The sequence below is a fragment of the Parasteatoda tepidariorum genome, chromosome 10 (assembly GCF_043381705.1).
Source record: "Parasteatoda tepidariorum isolate YZ-2023 chromosome 10, CAS_Ptep_4.0, whole genome shotgun sequence".
In the NCBI taxonomy this organism is placed as follows: domain Eukaryota; kingdom Metazoa; phylum Arthropoda; class Arachnida; order Araneae; family Theridiidae; genus Parasteatoda; species Parasteatoda tepidariorum.
The window spans coordinates 86,910,590-86,936,245 of NC_092213.1; the positions used below are offsets into that span (position 1 = coordinate 86,910,590).

The following is a 25,656-nucleotide window of genomic DNA, read 5'->3' on the forward strand; positions in this document are numbered from 1 at the left end:
CGATCACAAGCATGTCCATCCGTTCTTGCTGCCAAAATACAGATTCCATCCTCTTTTCATACACCCTTCTTTTAAGAGAGTTCCCTTTTCTTTCTCTTTTCTGCACCCCCCTCTCCCTTCCTTCATTCCATCCCGAACTGTCAATCAAGGGGAGTAGGGCACGCCTCTCGAATGACATCCGATTGGGCGTACCGATGACGTCACGAGGAAGAAGAAAAGGGCGGGATCGAATTAGGCTTGTCGGAAAAGGGGGGACCACCTGCATTCGCTTTCGAATTCGACGTGTGTAAAACACCACGAGTGTGTTCTGTGGTGTGGTGGCGACAATTGTTTTCTGGAACGTTTTGCGATTTTGTTCTTTTTGCATTCGATATTGGCTGTGACATCGTCGCGTGCACACCATTAACTACTGTTTGACCTGTGGTGCAGAAAAATGTTGTAAAAGTCATTGAAACGTATTTACCGATTGAGTGAAGACATGTTTTCATAGGTCATCATCATGCTTTAGTGTATAGGATCTCTGGTTTATTAGTAGTACGCACCTAGGGAGAGAGGTCCATAAATAACTCTGGAGTACGGTGGTGGCAATTTGGGAGCGGGGAGTAGCTCCTACAGCAAACCGTACGGCCGGCTCATGGTGTCCGTCATGAATCTGCTGCACGGGGATCACCACGGGCGACCTCCCTTGGGACACCATCCCCACCTGTCGGTACTGTCCAACACGGCCTCGAGTCCTCGCCCGACCAGCAATCCAAACAGTGGACCTTCTCATCAACGATCTCCATTTGCAATCCAAGAACTTTTAGGACTGGGGAATAATGACAATGCAAATGATTCCCCTTCACCCAATCGCACCCATCTTCCTTCTTCTGTTTCATCGTCTGCTGTCGGTCCCCACTGCTCCCCTTACCAGCCACGGCCCCACCAGCCCACCGCGGCCCAATGTTTTCCGGACCCCAGCCGCATGTACTTCGGCACGGCTTTCATGCCAAACATGGCGGGAACCATGCATGGCATGACCGCACCGCCCATGCCCATGATGGGTTTCGATCAAGGACCCCAGTCACACCATTCTAGAACAGACGGCGGCGGTAAGTCCTCTCTTTTATGACACTATTTCATGTTGTACACGCCTCCAATTTTATTCCACTACAATAATTGTACTTTTTGTTGTTGTGGAGATATGTGAACTTTTGAGAGCTCATATAAAATGTGTTATGATTCTTTATATTGTCATTTAATATTCACGCGCATTCAAATAGGAGGGTATTCTGATAATGTTTGCAATTCATTCTCGTGGACAAAACAATACAGTTTTGTTTAATAATGTTTGCAATTCATTAGAAACTATTCAGTTTGTTTAATAATGTTTGCAATTCATTAACAACTATTCAGTTTTGCTTAATAATGTTTGCAATTCATTAAAAACTATTCAGTTTTGTTTAATAATGTTTGCTATTCATTCTAATGTCTACAATTCATTCTCGGGAAAAATTATTCAGTTTGTTTAATAATGTCTACAATTCATTTTCGGGAAAAACTATTCAGTTTGTTTAATAATGTTTGCAATTCATTCTTAGAAAAAACTAGTCAGTTTGTTTAATAATGTTTGCGAAACAGTATCGGGAAACATTATTCGGGTACTTTCGTTTTATAATGTTTGTTTAAAAGGGTAAAATGTAAATTTAGAACATCAAATGTTCAATATACATTTGCTGAAACTCATCAGTAGTTGTTTTGTTTGAAGTAGTACCTTTTTCTGCTCTAATAATTTTATTCTTTGTTTACTCGTTTTGTTTCCAACATAGTTAGGTTTATGAAATACAGAAAAACTTACATCTTAATAGATTTGAGTAACTATTTTTTTATTATTTATTTATTTATGGGTAAAATAAACGCTTTCAAGTAATAATGACTAATGTCCCAAATGCTTATTCGTTTATTAATTTTTGCGAAGAAAAAAAATATATGTTTCAGAGAAGATAATGAGACCAGAATCTGATTGTTTTGCATCTTGCGGTGGGCATTTAAGGCAGTATTTTATCATTATTATTATTATTTTCTAGCTTTTAGTAAGAGCAATTTTTGTCGTTTCAAAGTATTATTAATAATGAAGCATTAATAATATAAGCTCTGCTTCAAAGCAATGTTACTTACAAATAAGGTAATGTTTTACCATTTTTATTATTTACTCAAGAAATTATTTCACACGGTGTATACAAAAAAATTCTGTTATAATTTGATGAATTGAATTAAGAATAATTTTATACCTCTACCTAAATTCTTTTTACTCTTTTGTGATAAAGATTGAGTATTTTCACTTACTTACTAGAATTTTATTTTCCCAATTTCTACACGAAAGCATTATAAATTATTCTTTTTAATAATATTCATATCGAGTCAATTCTAAGTGAATATAATTATTAATTAAGACATTTATACGAATGCATCTCCCTTTAATGAGATAAAATACATAATGGAACTTAAATAGAGAAACAGTAATGTTTTATTTAGCGGAGTGTAGCTCATTCAGATATTTACTTTAAAAACAGGAAAGATTAAACCTTGAAGTAAAAAAAAAGTAAACTAAATAGAATATTTTGCTTCCTATCAAATCGAAAAATGGAGTAATCAATAAAAGAAATATTTTATTCTAAAGGAATCATTTTATGATTGAACTAAACTAAACTGCATGACAATATCTGGTAGTTGAGTCTACTTCTTGCAGCCATTCATTCATGTGTGTGTATATATATATACATATGTATTTAGTTATCAATTGTTCAAATAATGTCGTATGATTAAAAAAAAAAAAGTTTACTCTTGGATAATAAACAACTGCAATTTTAAAAGCATGCACAAAATTGGCATAATATTAATTTATTATTAACCCCATTATTATTTTTATTATTGTAAAATGCATTTATTTACGCGAAATGTAATAACTGAATTCATGAAATATTAAAGTAATTAGTTTTTATTGCGTCTTCAAGCTTTCATGAAAATGTACGCCAATGTAAAGAGTTTATTAACAGTTACTTATATCTCTTAATTTAAATAAAGGGATAAGAAAAGCACATCACTCTTTCAGGAATATGTATATATTTAAATGAAAAGTAATGGCTGTTTTACTACCGTCTAATAACACAAATTTGATTGCTATTTAAAAAAAAAAAAACTATTTTTGTTGCGAAGAGAAATGAATAAATATTTAAATTAAATTAAACAATAAATTCATATTACAAATCCTCCCAATTCTAAAAATAGGAGAAGGAAAAGTATACTAGTCAAAACTACTAGAATATGGTTAATGTGTGTAAAATTTAATAAAAAGTAAGGTCATTTTTGCAGAAGCGCTTTTGTACGATTAAAAACAAAATATTGTTTCACATCACGTGATAAAATTTGGTAATTTTTCCTTATATATTAGAGCAATGTTTCCCAAACTTATGACTTTTGTGTACCCTGTCTAAATTTTTCGTAAAGCTGTGTGCCACTAATTAAAAAATGAATGCATTTTTTTAAAAATATGTTTACTTTTCCTTTTGGTATAAAATTTTCACTAAAAAATTCTGTGTTAGAGGGATTAAAATTATATTTTATAAAAATAATCTAAATAAGTAGAATTTATTACAAACCTTTACAATAAAAAAATTGCACAAAAGTTAAAAATCAAAACTAGCTGTTAACACCACTAATAAAGTTATGACATATTAACTGTTAGCTCTGCAAAAATAGCCAAACGAAAAATACGTAATCGCAAATTTCCATGGTTGGTTTTGTTTTTAAATAAAAGTTTTTTGAAATTTTCGTTTGTTGCAAGATATTTGGCATAAGAACGCGTACCCCCTCTAAACTGTTCCCATATCCCTGGGGGTACGCGTACCAGACTTTGGGAAACGCTGTTTTAGAGCATGACATTAAAACCATTTATTCGGTTAAATTTACTTTTCAGTTTTGTATTGTTTACTAAATGTGTGGTAATAAGAAATAAAATTTAAAAAGCCGAAACTTCTAGTAAACCGGTACCATAAAAATAGTTTATATATTTTATATTTTCGCTAATAAAATAAGTTTATTATTAGTAGAAATGTTTTTGACGGACATTTTATCAAAATTTCTTTCTCCGTGCATTTTAGTTATTCTGTGCGATACGAAAACAAAATGAACCCCACATTTCTTTTTAAAACAGTTTTCAGAGAATAAATACAATTTTTGACAAAAACCTTTTTCATTCTAAGATGGTCTAATCCCTAAATTAGAGATTTCATTCAAAAAGGAGTGTGGGGCCGGGATAGCCTTGTCGGTAGGGCGCTGGGCCCATATCCAAGAGGTCGTGGGTTCGATCCTCGCCGGCTGAAGACTCCCCGTGTAGTAAATGGTGACTGATGCACGTTAAATCTGTCGAGTCTCAAAGTCCTCCATGTTCCCACAACAAATCAATACCTCTGGGGGTACTGATCCAGGAGTTTCCTTGTCTNAAAAAAAAAAAAAAAAAAAAAAAAAAAAAAAAAAAAAAAAAAAAAAAAAAAAAAAAAGAGTGTAAAGAATCGACAAACCAATGGTCTATATCAGGGATGGTCAAGCTCCTTGATAGTCGAGTCATTTTTTAAAAGTTGAAATTTTTCGTGAGCCGCAATTAAATACTTATTTAAAAGGTATGCAAAAAAGTTATTAAAAAAAATTTTTTTTTACATAAATTATATTTATTGAGAGCATATAAGTAAAAGTACAAAACAAGTGTATTGAATTTAAATATTAATCACATTTATTTTACTTCTCTTGATAATTCTTTAAAATTTGGTGAATAATTGGTGACAGCACTTCTCAGTAATTCTTTGAGATGCTGGTTAGTTAATACTGATCGGTGTTTGGATTTCACGAATTTTAAAGTGGAATAAAATGATTCACATAAGTACGTTGTTCCGAATATTGAAATAATTCGACAATCAGCCTTTTTTAATTCAGGATACTTCGATTCTGGTACAAATTTCCAAAATTCAGTAATCGACGTCGACTTATATTTTAATTGTAGAGCTTGATCTTCTTGCATCTCTATTAATTCTAATTCTCCAGATGCTTTTTGTGTCATAATTATGTTGGAAATGGAAAACTCACCTTGAATTGAACAGCGTTGCACTTAGTCTTTCATATTTGTTCTCAGTAATATAAAAGACATTTTGAAACACGTACGGAACGATAATAATTTTTTAAAATAAAATATCACAAAAATGAAAAGGGAACTCGGGTACATTTATCGAGAGCCGCAGATAATCCTTCAAAGAGCCGCAGGTTCGCCACCTCTGGTCTGTATGAAAAGTTAAGTTTTAAATAATTAAATTATCTTTTCAAAAATGTCTAGTTCTAAGTTCATGTAACATCGTGCAATATCTAAATTACTGATTTATTCAGCTTAAAAAATTTTTTAAATATTCAATAACACGTGAGAATGAAATGTCTATAAAATATTATCTAAATTCACGTAAAGTTGTTCCTGAAATTGTTTCTGAAAAGGATCCATTTAAAATTTTACTATTCTAAACTCATGTCTAATATAATGCCTAGGCATTCTATAGAATGACAAATGCTATTTAGGCAAAGTATGAAAAAAATGTCCTGATGAGGTTTTTATGTAAATGGTGCGCATTTCTCCACAAAAGTGTTATTCTGAAAAAATAATGAGAGTGGTATTAAAAAATATATTTATTCAAAATGCGTAGAGAAAAATGAAAGTTGTACAAAACATAATTTATGTTCTTATTAAGGGAAACAAAATGTTCAGATAAAAAAAATAAGAAATTAACCTATTTGTTGCAATATGGCAGGCCTGAATTGTCATTTTGAATTACATTTCATTACATTACAAAACGAATCGGAGATGCATTTTATACTTTGCCGATTTCTCATTTGGCATTTTATAGAATGCCTGGGAAATGTGTGAAATATAAATCGTTTCATACATTGCCTGCTAGTTTTAGGCTTTATATACAATGTCTAGGCACTCTATAGAATGCCGGATTTCAAAATTTGCCGGTAACATGTATGTAAAAATGAACTAATATCAATGTATTTCAATATGAAAAGTTTGCATTTTCAAATAAAAATAAATGCAAAATTCGTATGAGATTGGCAACTGCTGATTTGGAACATGTTTTTTTTAGTAAGTAAGAACTACATTTTCTATTGTTTGTGAAGCGTATTTTGTTCTATATCAGTCAAATATGCATCTCAAACATATGTATCACTCCAAAAACTTTGGATTATATTATCTGTAAATAAGCTTTAATGCGTCTTTTTCGGAATTATGTGGACATTGCTATAAGTATTTTTGTGAAGTCTGAATAACTATTATTGATGGCTCTTTAGGGTAAGGAACTTCCTCTGGATCTGAAAATTTGAAAGACGTAATTGCAAAATTATGTAAAATGGAAAAAGTCTCAAAGAGAGATTGCTAAAATAATTGGCAAAAGTCGGCCAACCATGCGAAAAGTCGTTTCAAACGTTCGGCAACACTCGAAATCAAAAAATCAAAAAAATCCTGGAGACCATGCATCTTAACTTTCAGAGAAAGTCGCACTATTGTAAGGAAAGTAAAAGAAAATCCTAATATAAGTTCAAAAAAAATAAATAAATTAAAAGCTGATGTAGAAAATATTATCCGGAAGTTGTCCTGAAACTGTTCGGCGTTCTATGCAAGAAGCAGGTTACCATGGACGGGATATGCGAAACAAACCATACGTTAATAAAGTCAATCGTAAAAGGAGAGTCGAATTTGCAAGCCGGTAAATTTCTTTTATTCAGTAATATTTTCTGATTCAACATCGATGGTTCAGATGGAAACCAAAAAGTTTGGAGAAAGCACTGTGGGCCAGAGGAACACGATCTTTGGCCGAAAGTCAAAAATTAAATTTTCAATTAAAATATGTGTAGGCAGTTTTATTATAGCCCAAATTAAGTATTCATTATCATTCCAAACATTATAAATTACTTTTTGGACCGACGAGAGTACAATGTAATGAAAAATATGTTAAAAGTTTTTTTTATTTTTAATGTAGCTTTTGCATTTTTATTTCAGAAATATAGATAGGAATTTCAATTTATTCTTGCATTTTTATCAGAGTAATGAGTCTGAAATGATAGTACCATTTTTTAATGTGTTGGATTAGTTAATACTCTTGACACACTTATAGTTTATATCTTATCATTTGACATTTTACAATGTTTGAATGACTTTCGAAACTGAGTTACAAAAAGTTCCACGAGGTCATAAGCTAAATTTTTCTTGTTATCTTCGTTGATGTTTCTTCTTTTGAAAAAATCTGCCCCATTTTGCCCGTATTGCAAAGATGGCCTAAATATACCAAAAAACAAAAATTACGTTTCTTTTCTTCATGTTTTCGCGTTATTTTGTAATATCACTTCGGAAATATAATTTGCTTTTCATTTTTAATATAAAATGACAAAAATTATTATATTTTCATTGCTATATTTAATTATTTAAACGTACTATATTATTATTTTTTATTTTTGCTCGTCCTATTTCAGCCGCCATTTTTTTGGGGGGTATTTTTATTGTATTTCAAAATTTCAACTATGGATTCAATTTACCTGCACATAAAATCTCCTAAATACAAATTTTGAAACAAATTTTATCGAAATACAAATTTCGGCCGCGAAACCTTGGATGATGGCCCACTGTGGAAAGACCAATAAAGAACCCAAGAATATGAAAGGATCAGGGAAATACGATAGTGAATCAGTTTTAGTTCATCAGTATTGTTGGGAGTGCATCAGAATTGGGAAATTTAGAGGTAATAAGTGGTATAATGAATCAATGTACAACAATGTTTTGAAAAATAATGTACGTCAAAGTGCCTCCAAATTTGATCACTTATTTTTCAGCGATACAAAACATAACTGTTCAGGAATGGCTTCTATAGTATTATGAGTTGCTCGAAAACAATTTGAAATCCCTCTACAGTCACCAGATCTTAATCCACGAGAGAACTTGTAGGATTATCTTGACCGAAAAAACACGATATAAAAAACAATAAAGATCTAATAAAAGTCATCACCTTCCGTAACTCAAAATTTAGTTAATGCAATGCTATGAAGATTGAGATCTGTAATAAAATCCAAAGGTTATCCTGCAAAATACTAATTTACTCTTTTTACGAAAATTTGTCATAATTCCATCTTCTTTGCTCTATTTTGGATAATTACTTTTATAATGTGAGCTGCATCTTATTTTAAGTTAGCGCTTGTCTAGAGTATTTAAAATGGTAAAATTTCGTGATTGTTTTTACTTTTAAATTAACTTTAATTAGCCAAGATTGAAATAAAATATTATTTCGATGGTAAATAAATTGATATGAATATTTATGATAAACGGATATATATATATATAGTACGAATTATGAAATAAATAAACATGAGGCGTATAATGCAAAAATAAATTTTTCTCGAGAAAGGGGAAGAAAAAATTAAAATTTTGACTGAAAACAATGTCTTTTAAAAAATAATTGTTTAAATTATAATCACATATAAGTTTAAATTTGCATGTTATCGGAACTAAAATGTACCATTGATTCTTTTTCCTTTCTTTTTTTTTTTTTTTTTGTAAGTCTAAAATAAAATAAATGTTTTAAAGCTAGAGAAAAAAAATAATAAATAAGAATTCAAATGCCATAATTTCAAAAAGATTAAAATTTATTACACTAAAGATAACTCTGGAGAAGAAAAAAAGGTTATTAGGAAAGAGATAATAACAGTAAGAGAGCAATGATTTTACTAACCGATGAATTTCAAAATCCATCAAAAAGTTATTTTATAAACTAATAAAAATGAATGAATAAAGTAGAAAATACATATCTTGAAAGAATAATTTTTAACTACTTTCAGAACTTAAAACAAATATATCTATGGCAAAAAAAAATATTTTTAGTTAGTTATTTAGATGCATCAGTAAAATAAATATAGTTTTTAATAAGCAACCATAGAATATAACTTAACCAATAACTGAAATTATTTATGAATTTGGGGAACTTGTGTTTTGTTTTGCTCGAGGAAATTCTGATAGATTAAATGATAGGCACTTACTTTCGAACTGAGCAGGAATCATTTTTAGAATAAAGCACAATTAACAAGAAATGATGGACATTTTAGCAGTAATAAAAATTTAAGTCATTTGGCATTCTAGCTAACAGCAAGAATCTCTTTCTTAGAAAGAGAAACGTGCCCCCCCCCCGCCTTCGCAGATTTCTTAGAAAGAAAAAAAAAGTCATGTCTCTTTATAGGAAATAAACAATCAGAAAGTCAGGTTTTACTTTCTTTTGTCCTTCCTGAAAGAAACAGATTTTTGAGTAAATCGCAAACCTTCTCTCAAAAGTAATATTTTATGGATGAACGACAAATAATAATTTCATTAAAATACATTTTATTATATTTAGAAATGAAACAAATAATATTTTTTATGATAAAAAAGAAATAATAAATATTACCTATAAAAAAAATAGTGCGTGGAGTCCCTCCGTGCGGAAGAAGTTAAACTTCGCAACGTTAATTGTAGAAGAATCAGCAGTCGTAGAAGGATCACTAGTTCTATTCAACGACTCTTTTTCCTGCTCCGCTAGCTTCCGTGGTCTGTAATCACGGTAATATTGTGCATTTTTCCCTCGTGGACCTCTTGTGGTTGCCTCATCGTCTCGCCCTGGAAAATGTATTTGTAATGTATGTGAATGCGTCATAATGTAATTTCAGAAGGGAAACAATCAATTTGATATTCATAAGAAACGTACCTTGACATAACCTTAAATCCGTCGCATTGTCCGTGGGATTGTTTTCACTCATTTTTTATAATTGTTATCCACTAAATTTGAAAATAAAAAAATACTACCTTATTAAATTATATGTGTATCAAAACAAACTTAAAAAATATTTATAGAAAAACAATACTTTTATTATTTTTATGCTAGTAAGAACCAAAATAATATGGAAATGAATGAGGGAAAACTGGATCCTACCACGTGATTTCCCGGCCAATAAAAATATAACGTTAAACGTTTAACGCAACCTTGTTGGAAGTCGCATAAGAAGTATAACTTCAAAAATCTTAAGGAAAAATTGCTTTCTATATATCATTATTATTATTATTATTATTTGGTTAATGGCGGACACTTGGGTTTATTTCCCATTGGCCTCATAAATGCCAGAATTGTTACTCTCTTATCGTTACCCAGTGAGCACCTACGGCTAAGCCAGGGCGGTGGAGTAGCGTCACCCACGTCATACATCCACAAACCCGTTTATAGGGCGGGTTACATTCGCACAGAAGAAAGGACATAGAACACAGAGATATAAAGAAACATCCATGCCCTGAGCAGGATTCGAACCCGCAACCATTGACTCCGCAGTCAGGCAAGCTAATCACTCGGCCACCTGGTCAGCTTTTTTCTATATATCATAAAGTGAAACATTTCGAGGGGCGAACATACGAACCCCTGGTCAAGGCCATTGTTGTATACTGGGAGACAGTACATGTTTTTAAAGTGAGAGCATTCATTGTGATTATTCCGTAAGCATTGCTTTAAGAAAGAATCTTAAGCCTAGTGATTTTTAAATCGTAAGAAATGTTTTGCGACGCAGCAAATTTTTTCAAATGTAATGTACTATACAATTCGATGAAAGGGTGTTATAGACAAAATATTTGTGTGTTAGTTTTACAAGGATGCATTCCTTTAGAGAAGTTTTTTTTTATTTTTTATTCACAATAAAATATACCATTTAGTTTCATCTTAAAAAGAAGCGATAGTATGCTCTGAAAGATTAATAAAGAATACAGTGAGTTTTCAATTCAGGTTTTCTAAATATGAAATTTACCAGAGTAAGTTTCATGTTTAGAAATCAGGAATAGTATACTCGGAAAGATTAATAAAGAATACAGTTAGTTTTCAATTTAGGATTTCTAAATATGAAATTTACGAAAGTAAATTTTATTCATCGGCAGCTTTTTTGTTTCTTTTTTTTATTAATTAAACGGGTTTTTTACAATTACGTAATCGGGTTTTTATCGCAGAAAAATCTGATTACTCATTATTATTGAATCTAGGCCATATAAAATACAATCATCGATGTATTTCATTCCTTCGATAATAGGGTCACGAAGTAATATCAATATTAAAAAAATAATAATATGTTTAACACTAATATGTTAAATGTTATGTATATATATATATGTTAAATAAAAATGAAAAAATATGTTTATGCAGGTATGATTGTTCTGTACTTTATCATGCTCGTACAAAGCTTTACATATCATTGTTATGTACAATAGGATTCAATTGTTATGTGCTGTATCATGTAGTGCGCAAAAGAATAAACAGACCATACTTAAATAACTTTTGATCTAATGATCGGATCTTTACGGACTCCATCTTAATGGTTCAAGGGGATGGCTTCAAGAATGCTAATGACAGATGATATTTTAAAATACGAAATCAGACACAAAAACGTACTTGCTCTGAATAAATATACCTTTTTTTCCGAATTTTTCCAATCATTTGCATAAGAGAGTGGCTCAAAGTTTAGACCCCTTAATGTTAATTTTACTTTTTGCTTATTTCACCATATCTTGAGATTATTTTAAGAGAATTGAAACACAAATGTCTTGTACTGTAAAATATAGGATAAAAAGTATGGATTAAATAGATAAAAAATTCTTATCCTAATATGCTGTGAGGTGATGAAAACTCACTGTTATTAGAGATAACAAAACATGAGATACAGAAGTAAAACGCTAAATAAGATGCTACTCATATTTAAATAGATGAGCTGAAAATATTTTGTGTTCTTAAAGGAGTGCAATGATTGGTCATATTTTTGTTACAATTATTTAATTAAATGAGCTAAGTGTAAAAATGCGATTTTTTTCGCAATTCAATTTCTCAAGAACTATTTAGCTCACATTTTGTATTTCGCCTTTCGTCAAAAGGATGTATAACTTTGTATACCTTACAATTCAAAATTTTTTTACTATTATTAAATAAACTAATTAAAGATAATAAATATTTACTAAAAGTAATATTTTGAGTGGTGATTTTAGATAAAATAATTTTATAATAGTGTGTACATAAACTTTTCAATTCATTAAAAAAGTTCTCGAGATAGGGTAAACCAACCACTGAAGGAACATTTCATATATATTGATTAAAAATAAGAATTTGAAAGTTTTTCTTTCGATTGATTGGTAACAATAGCTTACTGCCAAATAATAGGAAGTCATCTGGGAATGTTTTGGATTACCTGGTCAAATAGACTTCTCTGGAAAAATTTTTGAATCTCTGCAACACCTTGTTTTTTTGAAAAAATTATAAGGTGAGTGTTTGTATTAATATGTTTGAAGTGGAATTAATTGCATGTAATAGTTTTATTTTTCTCACTGTGAAAAAGAGAGTTAAAAATATAGTTATTGCAGTTACGTTTTATTTCTTTTTTAAGCATCATGGCAGAATAAAGTACATAATAATGACTGGATCACCAAACGATGAAAAACCAGTGAAGGAACAGGTTTACTAGTTTTTTTTCTAAGTTAACGAAAATAAAAGATAAACTTAATAGTGATGTTCAGCATCAAAAGTATGTTGAAAATACGAAAAACAACTTCTAACCAATGAGGGAACAGGCATGTTCCTTAATGGGCATAGAGTTCCCAGTGAATGAACAGTATGTGCTAATATATTGACACTTTAATTTTCAATTCATGATTACAAAAAAAGTTAACATTTTCCAAGTATTTACATGTTTTTAAATATTTGTATGGCTTATAAATTCATAAAGAGCATTAAAAAATAACCAAAATTAATTGTTCCTTTACTGGGTGTTCATTCACTGGTAAGAGCTGTTCCTTCACTTGGTCTTCTTACTACTTGTTATTTGAATCTCCAAAACTTTAAAACAATATTATGTAAGTTCTTTACAATTTTTTTACACAATTTGCAATTAGTAACAAATATGTTGACACTGTCATTTAACTAAAATTACGAATTTTGAAATTAATATGATTTTTTAAAAGGCAAGCGAGGCTTAAGTGTTCCTTCAATGGTTAGTTTACCCTAGAGTGAAATACGCAAAAAAAATAAAATAAATAAATAATAATAAAAAAAAAATTGGCTGCTCTCCTGACCACCAGATTGCGGTTACCTCTTACATTTTGGGGGTCAGAAAACTGAATACGTCTCAAAAAAAGGATGTTTATTCAGAGAAAATTCATTTTTCAGTCTGAATTTGTAACTTAAAATATCATTTGCACTAATTAATTAACATATTTGAAGTCACCTTTTTAAACGATTAAGATTAAGTTTTAGAAAGTGAAGACCCGATTATTTTTTGCGCACTGTACATACCACTACTATATGCCCAGTAACGTGTACATACCACTACTATGTACAGCATCTATGCATATGGATGCTCTTCTTAAATTCTTTTTATAATTTTCTTTTTATAATTAAGTGATTATTGAAGTAAAGTCTATTTAAATGCAAGAAAATATTTTATTATTTATCAGAAACTTAAGGATAAGAAAAATGAACTTTTTTTAAATTTTAATTTTTAAAGTTTTAATTTGTAAATAGAGTTTATACATCCCTAAAAATATAGATATAAATGCAGGTTTACTGAGGTTTTTGCAAAATACATTATATTTTCTACAATAAAAAAAAAAAAATTCACGGTTTATTTTGAATGTTGTAAATTGGTAAACAATTAAAGGCAGTTAATTTTATAAAATTTTCTAATAGTCTGTTCCACACTGTCAAAAAGAGAAACGGAACCAAAGTGTGTCGAAATAGCTATATAATAACTAATAATATAGCTATATAGCTAAATAATAACTAATAATATAGCTATATAGCTAAATAATAACTAACCTATGTGATAACTAATTTTTGAGAAAAAGTCTCAAAAGTGGCTTATACGGAAATATGGGATATACACCTTAGCTGTACAGTCCGCAATAAATAAATAAAATAAAAAAAATAAAGATCACCCTGAATATTATCATCATCTTTAAAAATAATTAATTTTAATTTTTCTTAGCTTCTAATAAAAAAGAAAAAAAAACAGTTGAAATTTTAGATTTTTCAAAAACATTTAGATTAATATGATATAAAAAAAATTCATACCTTTATAATTCAACTGTTTTTTCATCCTTAATTTAATTAAATAATTAAAAATAATAAATAATTTTAAAAACTTTTTTTTACATGAAATTATCTTTGGGTAAATGAGTTTTATGAATGGGGGCAATTTTTTAAAAAATGTTTTTAATTAGTTTTTAAAATATGACTAAAAACACAAAAAAGTGAAATTAACATTAAGGGGTCCAAACTTTAAATCGCTCTCCTGACCAAACTATGGGGACCACTTTTCCCGGATTGCTGCTACCCCCTATATTTTGAAGGTTAAGAATCTAAATATGTTAAAAAAAAAAAATCTATGTTCATTCAGAGAAAGTACGTTTTTGTGTCCGATTTCGTAACGTAATTAATTGCTTGCACTAAACAATTAACATATTTGAGGTCACCCCCAGAAAATAGTAAGATTGGCACTTAATACGTGAAAATCCGATCATTAGAAGAAAAGTTATTTAGGATGATATATATATATATANTATATATATATATACACACAACCTTTTGCAAGATTGAAATTAGTATGCCCTGATGTGTTAACTATATCTTCCTATTCTAGGAGGTATAATTGTTAGAGCATCATCCTAAATACTACGATTCCGGAGGTCATTGATTCGAATCCACCCTTTATTTTGGACTTTATCAATTCAATTCTTTCGGAACTATTTTAAAGAACTTTTGAGAAACACGCTTTTATCGCTCGTAAATACAAATAATCAAGGAAGTTTTCATACATGCTCTTCTCGCTTTTCTCGCCGTATACAAGATAAACAGAATGATTTCAAAAAGTGTTTTATCGTATGGATGCAGATTTTATTCTATTGGGGGAAAAAAATCTATTTATTTTGCACATCAATCACTTCATCCAAAATTTTGTTTTCTGAAATTTCCCTTTGATTTTTGGTGACTATAAAAACTCGTTCAATGTTTCTTTTTTTACCTAAGAGTTTATTTATTATAGAGAAGTTTATTTCTAATACTATTTTAGAATTTTGTGGTCAACTGCAGAACACAAAGCTTTCAATGAAAGTTACTGTTTAAAAAAAAAGGTGATAATGACGGAAATGGGTGGTTGTCGACTTCCATCTGTGAATGTTGACATACTCAACTTTATTAAAAGTCCGAAATATATATACTAGTTAAGTGCCCCGTAAACATTTGCCCTACACTGATGTTTTTTAAAGGTACTCCGGTGTTTCTCCTAATCTATCCCCAACAGATATTGAAATATCGAATAAATATAACAGCAAATATGTTAATAACAAATCGGATATAATAAATATTTAGGAGATTTGTGATTGTTGACATTGACCGGTGAAAGTGGACATTCCGTTGATTTCGGTCATTCACGATACAGACAAAGCAGAGTTAAAATAATTTGCAAGTAAATGGGTGATTCTTTGGAAACATGACAATTCGGACCAATAAACTTTCTTCAAATTTCAAAGTCTTCAAAAAAAAATTTTTTTTATACTTATTTAGTTAAATTTATTAAAGTCTTAAAGACAGCAGTGTAGTTTATTGAAATTTGCTCTAAAAAAAAAATAAAATAGAAATTCACCAAATCTTGAACACCAGGAAAATGACATTAGCTTAGAAGTTTAAAAAACAGTCATTTTAAGTTAATAGTTAGTAACTCAACTTAAGCTTTTATGTTAGATGGACCATAAATTGCTTAAATTAATTATTTTTATCCACTGTAGAAAGAATCAAAAAAACTTTTGTTGCTGATGTGTACAGAATAAAATTGTGTATAATAATCAATCATTAAATAAATAAATAACTTTGATTACATTCAAGCATATTACAATCATGCATAAACTTGGTATTAGGTTAATATTTTCTTTCCCTCTTTACAGTATACTGTTTAAAAAAATTTCTGGTACCACGTCAATGTCCTGGCATTCATAAGCCAGGAAAATGACAGTCAGGATAATGACAAATTTGCCCTTTCATAGCATTTAACTTTACTTTAATTTAATATTTTGACCTAAGACGTTTACATTTCAACAACAACAAACAACAAAAGTTACAAAAAGTAAAAAAAGTTACAAACAACAAGATTTCTTGAAATAACTCAGATTAATGTATGTAATGTAGTTTATGTTATAATGAGTATATGTTATCAAGAAGACAGGAAAATGACAACATTAAAGCCTACTTACCTTGAAAAATTCTTTGAAATAGATTTTGATCCAGAAAGTTGGTTCTTTATTCATGCAACAAGACATGTTCAGATAGGATGGTATTCTAATCAATCTATTAACCTAAGATATTGATTGCTGGCGCTATCTATTTTGGCTATAAGTCACTAAATAAAAGTAGCCAGGAAAATGACAGATTTTCATGTGTCAAACAAATAATTGACAGAAAAAATTATTTTAAACAAGGTTTTTGTAAATTATACCCTCTGCTTATATTCTAGAAATGCTTACAACGGTTGAGATAAAAAAAAGTTAGGTATTGAAAAATTTGTGCGAAGTTTTGAAGCTAGTTATTATTGGAAATATTGCTTGAATTGATATACCAGAAACATGACATTTTGAAATTCGATTAAATTTTATAACTATACAAAACAAACTATGCTAGTGAAAGGCCATTTTAAAATGCTAACAGCAATGCTATTTATTAAAGTGTTTTAAAAAAAAGTTCTTTTTGTAGTTAGATCTTGGAGCAAGAGTCTGTAAATTGCCATATTTCGTGAGAATCACCCAAATATGCGTAAACGTGATGAGTGCAAGAAATGGGAAGATCAACAGAGTGATAAATAAGTGGACATCTGAAATATCTTTACGTTTATCTGTAGGGTAACGGTTGTATTCTTTTTGTACAAATAACGGTTTCATTCTCTTCCGACGAACATTTCCAAATAATGGCTTTTTTCTCTTTATTCAAAAATACGGCTTTATTCTGTTTGTAGGGGTCAGTGTTGCCAGATTAGGGGTTTCCCCCTAAATTTAGGGGGATTTTTAATCTTCAGTAAGTATTATAGGGGAATTTGTTTTTAGGGGTTTGTTTTAGGGTTATTTGTGAATTTTACTAGTTTCATTTTGGTTACGTTCTAATATCAAAATTTATAACTGAATGTGTGAGATGGTGATATGAAAATCGATATGTTAAACCAAAACAAAAAGATTAAGATTTAATTTTGGAACCTAACCCCTTTTGTGGAATGTAGTAAGATATTACTTAGCTCGATTCTCGACATTACGTTTACTTAGCTCGACTCTTGTTTTAGCTTTATTAATTGTTCCGTTTTCAAATGCAGCTGTGGAGAGATGTTTCACCATATTAAATATTATTAAAGACAAATTGAGAAATAAAATGTCTATAACTACAGATGATGCTATTTTACGCGCGTTCCATATGAACTTTCTAATGGTTGTCAAAATTTTGTACCTACTTCTTCTATGTCAAAAATGTTTAACAGCGAAAACATATACAAATCAAAAAGTATTGACGAAATATGTCGGATATTTTATCCGAAATTTAAGTATAATGTTAGAATTAAAATATTAAAAAGACTATATATCGTTGATAATAAAATATTTATGAGAAAATGTGCGAGTCAAATAGTAATGAAAAAAATACCTTAAATCTTTTTGTAGAAATTATAGATAATGTGACGATTGAAATGTAAAAAAGATTAATTTGTTGATAATAAAATATTAAAATGTATTGAAGCAACGTTTTCTATAAATTATTTAACTATTGTACTATTTTTGTATTTACTTATACATAAAGTAAAAGATTTTGGTTTTTTTTAAAAATTTTTAAGGGATTTTACAACAGTATCTACCTTGAAAATAGTATTTAAGAAAGTTTTGTTTCTTTGAAAAAAAAAGTAAACTTTTGAAAAATGTACCCTATATTTTGCTGCGCCTCTCTTAAAATGTTTTTGCAGTTTACTTTTATAACAGATAAGGAAAAAAACATTATTGATTTTGGGATAAAAAAGTTTTTACGCAAAGAATTTTAAAAAAAAATAAAAAATTACATTTACTTTTAAAGAAGCGTTTAAATTCTTTTCCTGTATATTTTAGTGGGGAGTGCATTAAATGGTTCAACTAAGGAGGAAAAAGTTTGTTCGATAAAGGTGCAAAGTAATTATTATAAGATAAAGTTTCATTTACAATTTAAAATGAAGTTTTTGTAAAGGCAATAAAATTATTCATTAACACTTAGATTGCCTAAGGAAGACATTTTGACTGCTTCTAATTTCAATTAGAAAAACAATGATGCACATAATGGACGCATTTTATTAGAATTTTGCACAACATATAATTTTTTTATTGTTAATATTTACTTATGACTTGTTATATAACTGTAAATAATGTAAGAAATATTAAAAATTAATTTTAAGCAAATTTCTACACACGCTATTTATTCTTTTAACAATCCAGTCATTTTGACTGCTTTTGGGTAATATAGGTTATATACTAAGTTTCAGTCTTTCTAGTGTTAAATGCTTAATTATGCAATTAATTATTTTATTGATCGTGAATTATTTTATTGATCATTATTTATTCTTTTTACAATCCAGTCATTTTCACTGCTTTTGGGTAATATAGGTATATACTAAGTTTCAGTCTTTCTAGTGTTAAATGCTTAATTATGCAATTAATTATTTTATTGATCGGTATTTTTATTTAACATCTCAAAAGATTGCGTGCCGCCTCACTAATAACCACTTCGAGGTATTTTGAAGAAAGCAACCCTAATAAGCAAAATGTGAAATGCCAGGAGCACGGCTGGAATTAGACTGGTCCATAAAGATATAATCAATTTCATTCTTTCACTCCCCCTTTTAGAAAATAGACCAAACTAATATTTGCTCTTCTTAAATTAGAATATACTATTGTGTAGTTAGTGAGCGAGATAAATGCTTTTAATTTGTAATAGTTTTTTTAAGTGAAACTAAAATACTTCCTTGGTCCCTTAGGGGCAAAAATGACCACATAGCAATCAATTTCGGCAACAAAATGTACTTGAGGGGATTTTATGAACTAATTGTCGTAATCTTGTAACCACTTTATACTCCCCGGAGGAAGAAAAAATCTGTTAAAATTACTGAACTGTATGGTTATAATATTTCTGGGTTTTTTTTTTTTAATAAAAAGAAAAATGAAAGCAAACTTAACGCTGGTTCATGAAACCAAAATACACCCATTTGGTAATTTTTCTATTTATGTTTAAGCATAATGGTTTACTGGAAATTCTGGTTTTTAAAATAATTTTTTTTTTTTTACTACACAAATAGTAAAAATAAAAACCTGAAAAGACTAACTTAACCAAATAAATGGTTTTATGACATGCTATAATTACTAAAATTTTTTCACATATTATAAAACCATATTTTATTGTTAATTTTAGCACATTCATTACCACAGCACCTTTTTTAAAAAATTACCGAGGTATATTCATTGAAAGAACACGATAAATTTTACCATATTTTGACCATACTTCTTTTTCTCACTGTGTATAATTTTGATCAATGAGTACCTCATATCTCTCAGCCATTAGTGGTACTTTTTTTTCGTTCGTATTTCAGCAATATAGGCTCTTATACTTATAGTGCAATGCGACAATTACTCATTTACTTAAATATTTTCTTTTAATTAACCTTTAGTTATCTTAATTTCATGAGAGTTTCGTCTCATTCATGTTCATACTTACTTCAATGGACTTTTCTTAATTTACTAGGGTTCACAGATGCTCACCAAACCACGATTCGCAATAATTGCTCTTTCTTGGCATGAATTTATTCCACATCTGTACTAAATGGAACAGTTGTGCTTCCAGTGTCTTTCCCTTATCATACCTATTTTTTAAATAATCATTTTTTGAAATAACATTTACTATTAAAGGTATATTGTTATAGCAAATTGGGTGAGACTGTCATTTAATATTTTTGATAACGGACGGATTGTATTTTAAATACAATTTTTGCATTCATCACTTTATGCATGAAGTTGAAAGCTAAGTTCTAAATCAGTGGTTTCCAACTGGCGACAAGGGGCCGCATCCGAAGCCTTTTTTTGTGACCCGCGAACTTAAAAATATTAGTTGTCATTTTTTTGCGGACAATTTTCGCAAAAAATCTGTGTGGGTTTAAAATACCTTTCTCGTTAATATAAACCTAATTTCTTCGTTTCTGTGTGAAATTTATCATACCAACGGTGCAAAAAATTTTTTTTCTCAGGTTTTGCATCCAAGAAAATATTTATTAAAATGCAAGAATAATCGTGTATGTTGCTCTTTTTTTCTTCTTTTTTTGTATTTTGGGAATATAATTTAGCATGTGTGTATTAGAAATTTTCTTGAAGTAATTCTCCGATTTAACTTTTTGAAACCACTCATTTTGGACGAAAATATTGACACACACATTTGTAATTTTAAAATGTAAATATCTCTGGTGGTTGCAGCAGACAAACCTCAATTTTCTCATTGAACATTTTGTGTGCTACTATGTAAGTTTTAATACCAACCTTTTTAAAGTTTTATATCTTAACAATTAGATATCTGTTGCACATTNTAGTAAAATATAACCAAAACTCCTCTAAAATTAAAAACATTTTCTGCTTTTTGTGTTGCAAACGGTTCTAAAAATTTATCCAGCTTGTAGGGTTTATAAATATTACAGATTGAGTTTGAATTATTAAATAAAATACGAAGAATTAAAGAGGACAAAACATTTATTATTAATAAAACAGGTAAGAACTAACGACAAGCACAAACGTTCCATGAAAATTATAAACAAGCTAACTGATGCCACTCTCAGCTTTTAGAAATAAAAAAATTAATGCCGCGGTGGCCAAGAGTATCATTTTCTACGTATTGCTACCGAAAAAGAAAGATGTAACCAAATGAAATGTAGTTTTTTGATGGCTAACTAAGGTTGGTTGTCGCCAATTTTCTGACACCATATGAGAACAAACCACAGCAAACTAACTTTATTACTAAGTTCATTATTTATATTAGAATTGACTTTTAAACTAATGAAGAATTCAAAATTTTAATAATACAAAATTTGAAATTTTCTATTCTGAATGACAATTGTAATTCATTTTTAAAACTCTTATAAGAGAACTGCACTAACTGGCACTTAACATGTTTATTGGATTTGATTTCAGTGTAAAGTAATGACCGAAAACAATAATTTGTTTTTTTATTTTTATTTTTCAAACCTTCAAAAAAGTTATCAGTCAACAGAAGTACTGATTTTTGAACTCCAACTTTCTTAATGCAACTCCAACTTTCTCAGTTGTCACCAAATTTCTTAAAGCATTGGCAAAATAATTGCTATTGAACAGAATTGAAATTAATGAAGTATTGGAATTTCAAAAATAAAATATTTGTAATCTTTGTTTCAAATCAATAATTTTTAATCAATGTTCATAAAGTAGTGCCAGACTTGCATATGTTAGCATTCAAATTGCTTTCAAGAGCATAGAGAGGCACTTAAAAGAAAAGTGTTAATTTTCAGTATATAATAGAAAATGGACTTATCTTGAGGGGATTTAATCTTAGACTATGTCAACCTTCATCTATCTAAAGGTACCTCATGATAGAATCAAGTTAACATCTCTTATATACTAGTGATTCGGTATTTAATATTTATAGTGGTAGTTACGCCACATTACTCCCCTTCCAGAATTTTATCTGTGATAGAATTCGATGAACAGATATCACTAGTTAATTAATGCTGTTTTATTTATTAACTTAAATTTTTTTTGCTCATTATATGTATTTTTTTTCTTCCAAGCATATCGCTCGTTATTTTTTTATTTATTTTTTTTAATAGCTTTTTCGCTATTTTTTCCCATCATTTTTTTTATAGCTTTTCGCTATTATTATTTTTTATAGCTTTTCGCTATTATTATTTTTTTTTCTAGCATTTCGCTCATTATTATTTATTAACCGGGAGACTTTATTTGCAATTCACCGGATTTCTCTCTTTTTTTTTCTTTTTTTTCTTTGAGCAGTATATATATATTTTTTTTTAAGCAAATCAACTGTTTAATGTGGATTCATCCATCAATATTGACAATTTCTTATCACGTCCGTAGATCACCAATGTGGGGAATTAATTATCGACTATGTCAACCTTCATCTATCAAAAGGTACCTCATGATAGAATCAAGTTAACATGTCTTATATAATAGTGATTCGGTATTTACTATTTATAGTGGTAGTTACGCCACAACAGCATCTTGAAACACGTACATAGGCAGGATATATTAAAATCAATCCAACAAACATCAATGGAGACAGTTTTTGCAACCCATGATTTGAACTGTTGTGGCCCTTAACGCTAGAAAGACTGAAACTTATTGTAAAAAGAATAAATAATGTGTACACTTCATTAACACTAGAAAGACTGAAACTTAGTAGTATATACCTATATTGCACAAAAGCAGTCAAAATGACTGGATTGTAAAAAGAATAAACAATGTGTAAAGAAATTTGTTTAAAATTAATTTTTGATATTTTCTTTATATTATTTATAGTTATATAACAAGTCATTATAAGTAAATATTAACAATAAAAAAAAATTATATGTTGTACAAAACTCTAAGAAATTGTGTCATTATATGCATCATTGTTTTCCTAATTGAAATTAAAAGCAGTGAAAATGACTTCCTTAGGCAATCTAATGTTAAACAAGGCAACCTTGATGGTTCTTCTTACATATTACATATTCATACATATCATCATTGATACATATTCATACATACATTTCATTTACATTACAGACACATTGTAGTTTGAAGGGAATTTAGCCTTTTAAGAAATATTAGAGGTTTCTGTGGACTGCGTTGTTATTTGCGGTTTTAGGTTTACTTGTTAAGCTAAAACTAACGATAGATATTGTTTTTCTTTTTCTTTTTTTTGTGTGTGAAACTTCACTTTCTATTTTCTGTTTGTAAAATCTATCTCCAAACCCAATCTTAGTTGTTGTAGTTGTAGTTCATTTACGTCGCACTAGAGCTGCACATTGGGCTATTGGTACGCTCTGGGAAGCATCCTTGAAGATGATCCGAAGACATGCCATCACAGTTTTGATCCTCTGCAGAGGGGGTGGCTCCCCTGCTTTGGTAGCCCGACGACCTGCACGCGAAGTCGAGCACTTTACGGTAGAACAGTTTAACGAGGACCCACACTGCACAACCTCGGTCCCTATGCAGACTGATCCAAGTGGTCACCCACCCGCACACTGACCGCAGCCAGTGATGCTTGATTTCAGTGATCTGGTGGGAACCGTGAACACAATCTTAGAAGAGCATGATTTGTATTTTTCTTCTTTTTTTTGTGTCTGTGTGTGTGTGCGTCTGTCTTAACCTGTGGTTAGAGTTAATTAAGGTTACAATATAATGTATCACTAAGGCCCTGTAAATTATGCCGAAGTAATTCAGAAATAATACGGCAAACGTGCGGCAATTTTTTAAAATTATATGGATACGTTACCAATGAAAAGAAAACTAATTTTAAAAAAAAAACGCTTTTTATTTTTTAAATATTATAGTAAGATACTAAGTAAGCTAGTATATGTAGATAAAATCATTCTTAGGATTAGTTGCTTTATGTAAAAGAGAAAAAAAGAAGTAAATATAGGTGACAAGCAAATGGAGACATTTTGAGTGAAAATAAATCAAAATAAGATTCGGTGACTCAATTTTAATGTTTTTTTTTCTTCTTTTTTGCATCGTTGCGTAGTACTTATTACCCTACTGGATTGAAAGATTCCCGATGTCATAAAAAGAATATTTTCATTGAATAGGTTAATTACTTTTTTATTTATCAGTGCTGTACAGTATCGATTAAAGGAAAATTTAAGCCCAGTCTTTCAAGTTAATTTTGACGAAGAAAATTAATCAATAAATAAAAAGTAAATAAATAAAAAAAATTCTTATAAGTAAGAAAGCTTAAAATCAATTATAAAAATGTTTATTATGTTCATGGTCTTGAAATTAAAAGGTTATTTGAAACTATACTTGAGCTAAACTGCCCTGTATTAATTGCTAAAGTATTATTTTTTACGAAAATGAAATCTATCAAAATTCTACAAATTAGCTTCAAATGATGATGACACATTTTGCACAGATATGGGTAAAATGCACCATTGCAAAAGCTGATGCATAGCGTTTCTTAATATAGTCAGTCGGACTTCTATTTAACGAACTTCCATTTTGCGAATTTCTCTATTTTGCGATTTTTTTTGAGGAACATTTTGGAAATTTCTTCGTAAAATAACTTCCAAATAGCGAAGGGAATTTTCTACTTAACGAATTTTTCTTCGAGATGAACTTTCCCTATTTCTCACTACCCTATTTAACTTTCACTTTCCCTATTTAAAATAACTTTGCAGTTATAATTTTATACAGCAAATAAATACAGTCAAAATGTCATGCATAAATATAAGCTGTTCTTAGTTGAAAATGTATGCAGCATGATAGTGTAACACTGGATAATGTTTTGCTCTATTCTTGTTTTTTCCATGCAGATTTCTTTCATGGTTAAGATTTATAAAATAAATAGTAGATACTAGTTTACAAGATAAAGGTGCACCAATTACTATTTTAATTTAGTCTAGTGTTTATGAATTAAAAACCTGTTTTGTGTTATTTAAGCATTTTAAAAGGTGATTTTCGATTTAACGAATTTTCCATGTAACGAACTTATTATCGGGATTTAGCAACTTCGTTAAATAGAGGTTCGACTGTATTTGTGATCGTTCTGTCCGCAGCATCTCGGAAACTCAAAATATTTTATCAGTTGCTTTTAAGTGTAACAGGGTTTTTTCTTTCTTTTTATATCGAACAAAATGAATTCCGACAACTTAATGGGATCATAAAGATGAAAATAGATAATTAATAGATTTTTTTAATAAAATATAGACAAAAAGAGTTTATTTATTTATTATTTTTTTAACTCTTAGAATAAAGAATACGTAGCGGTAGTCAGTAAAATACATGTTTATTTATATGGTTAATTTATTAAAAACGCGCTATTAAATTACAGTGTAATACTTATTCCATTTATTAGAATGTTTTCCTGAAAAATGTTCGAACGATTTTGATTTTACCAGCGAAGATGATCGAGGGTGGTCTGTAGATTTGCAAGAAACTGTTTAAATAAAAATTCTATTATTTTAATGACAAAGAAGCCTCTCTATAACGAAATCCAGGTGAAAAAATCGAAATAGGAAGATTTTTGCACTTATATAAATAAATGCTGCAAAATTATGAATCGGTGGAGTCCCTTCAAAATTAGCGCTTTTATTTTTAAAGAATAAAGTAAATGCGCATTATTGAAATTCATTATGCAATTATTTAAATTGATTTATTTAAATTTTCATACAATGAAGTGCCGTCTAAAAGTGAAACATTTTGAGATTTCACACAAAAAAAAAAAAAAATCTAATTAAAATTCATGGGCGAGACGGGCGGATCACGAGGTCAAGGAGATC

At 29.5% G+C, this 25,656-nt stretch overlaps 1 protein-coding gene across 1 annotated transcript in view; it reads left to right on the top strand.

Moving 5' to 3' along the window:
• The first annotated feature begins 255 nt into the window (after positions 1–255).
• The window catches only part of LOC122268388 (visual system homeobox 2), a 179,860-nt gene continuing 154,459 nt past the window's right edge, over positions 256–25,656 (top strand). The window contains exon 1 of the mRNA XM_071187051.1: positions 256–1,091. Coding sequence (XP_071043152.1) covers positions 635–1,091 — 457 coding nt within the window. The 5' untranslated portion in view covers positions 256–634. The remainder of the gene's footprint in view (positions 1,092–25,656) is intronic.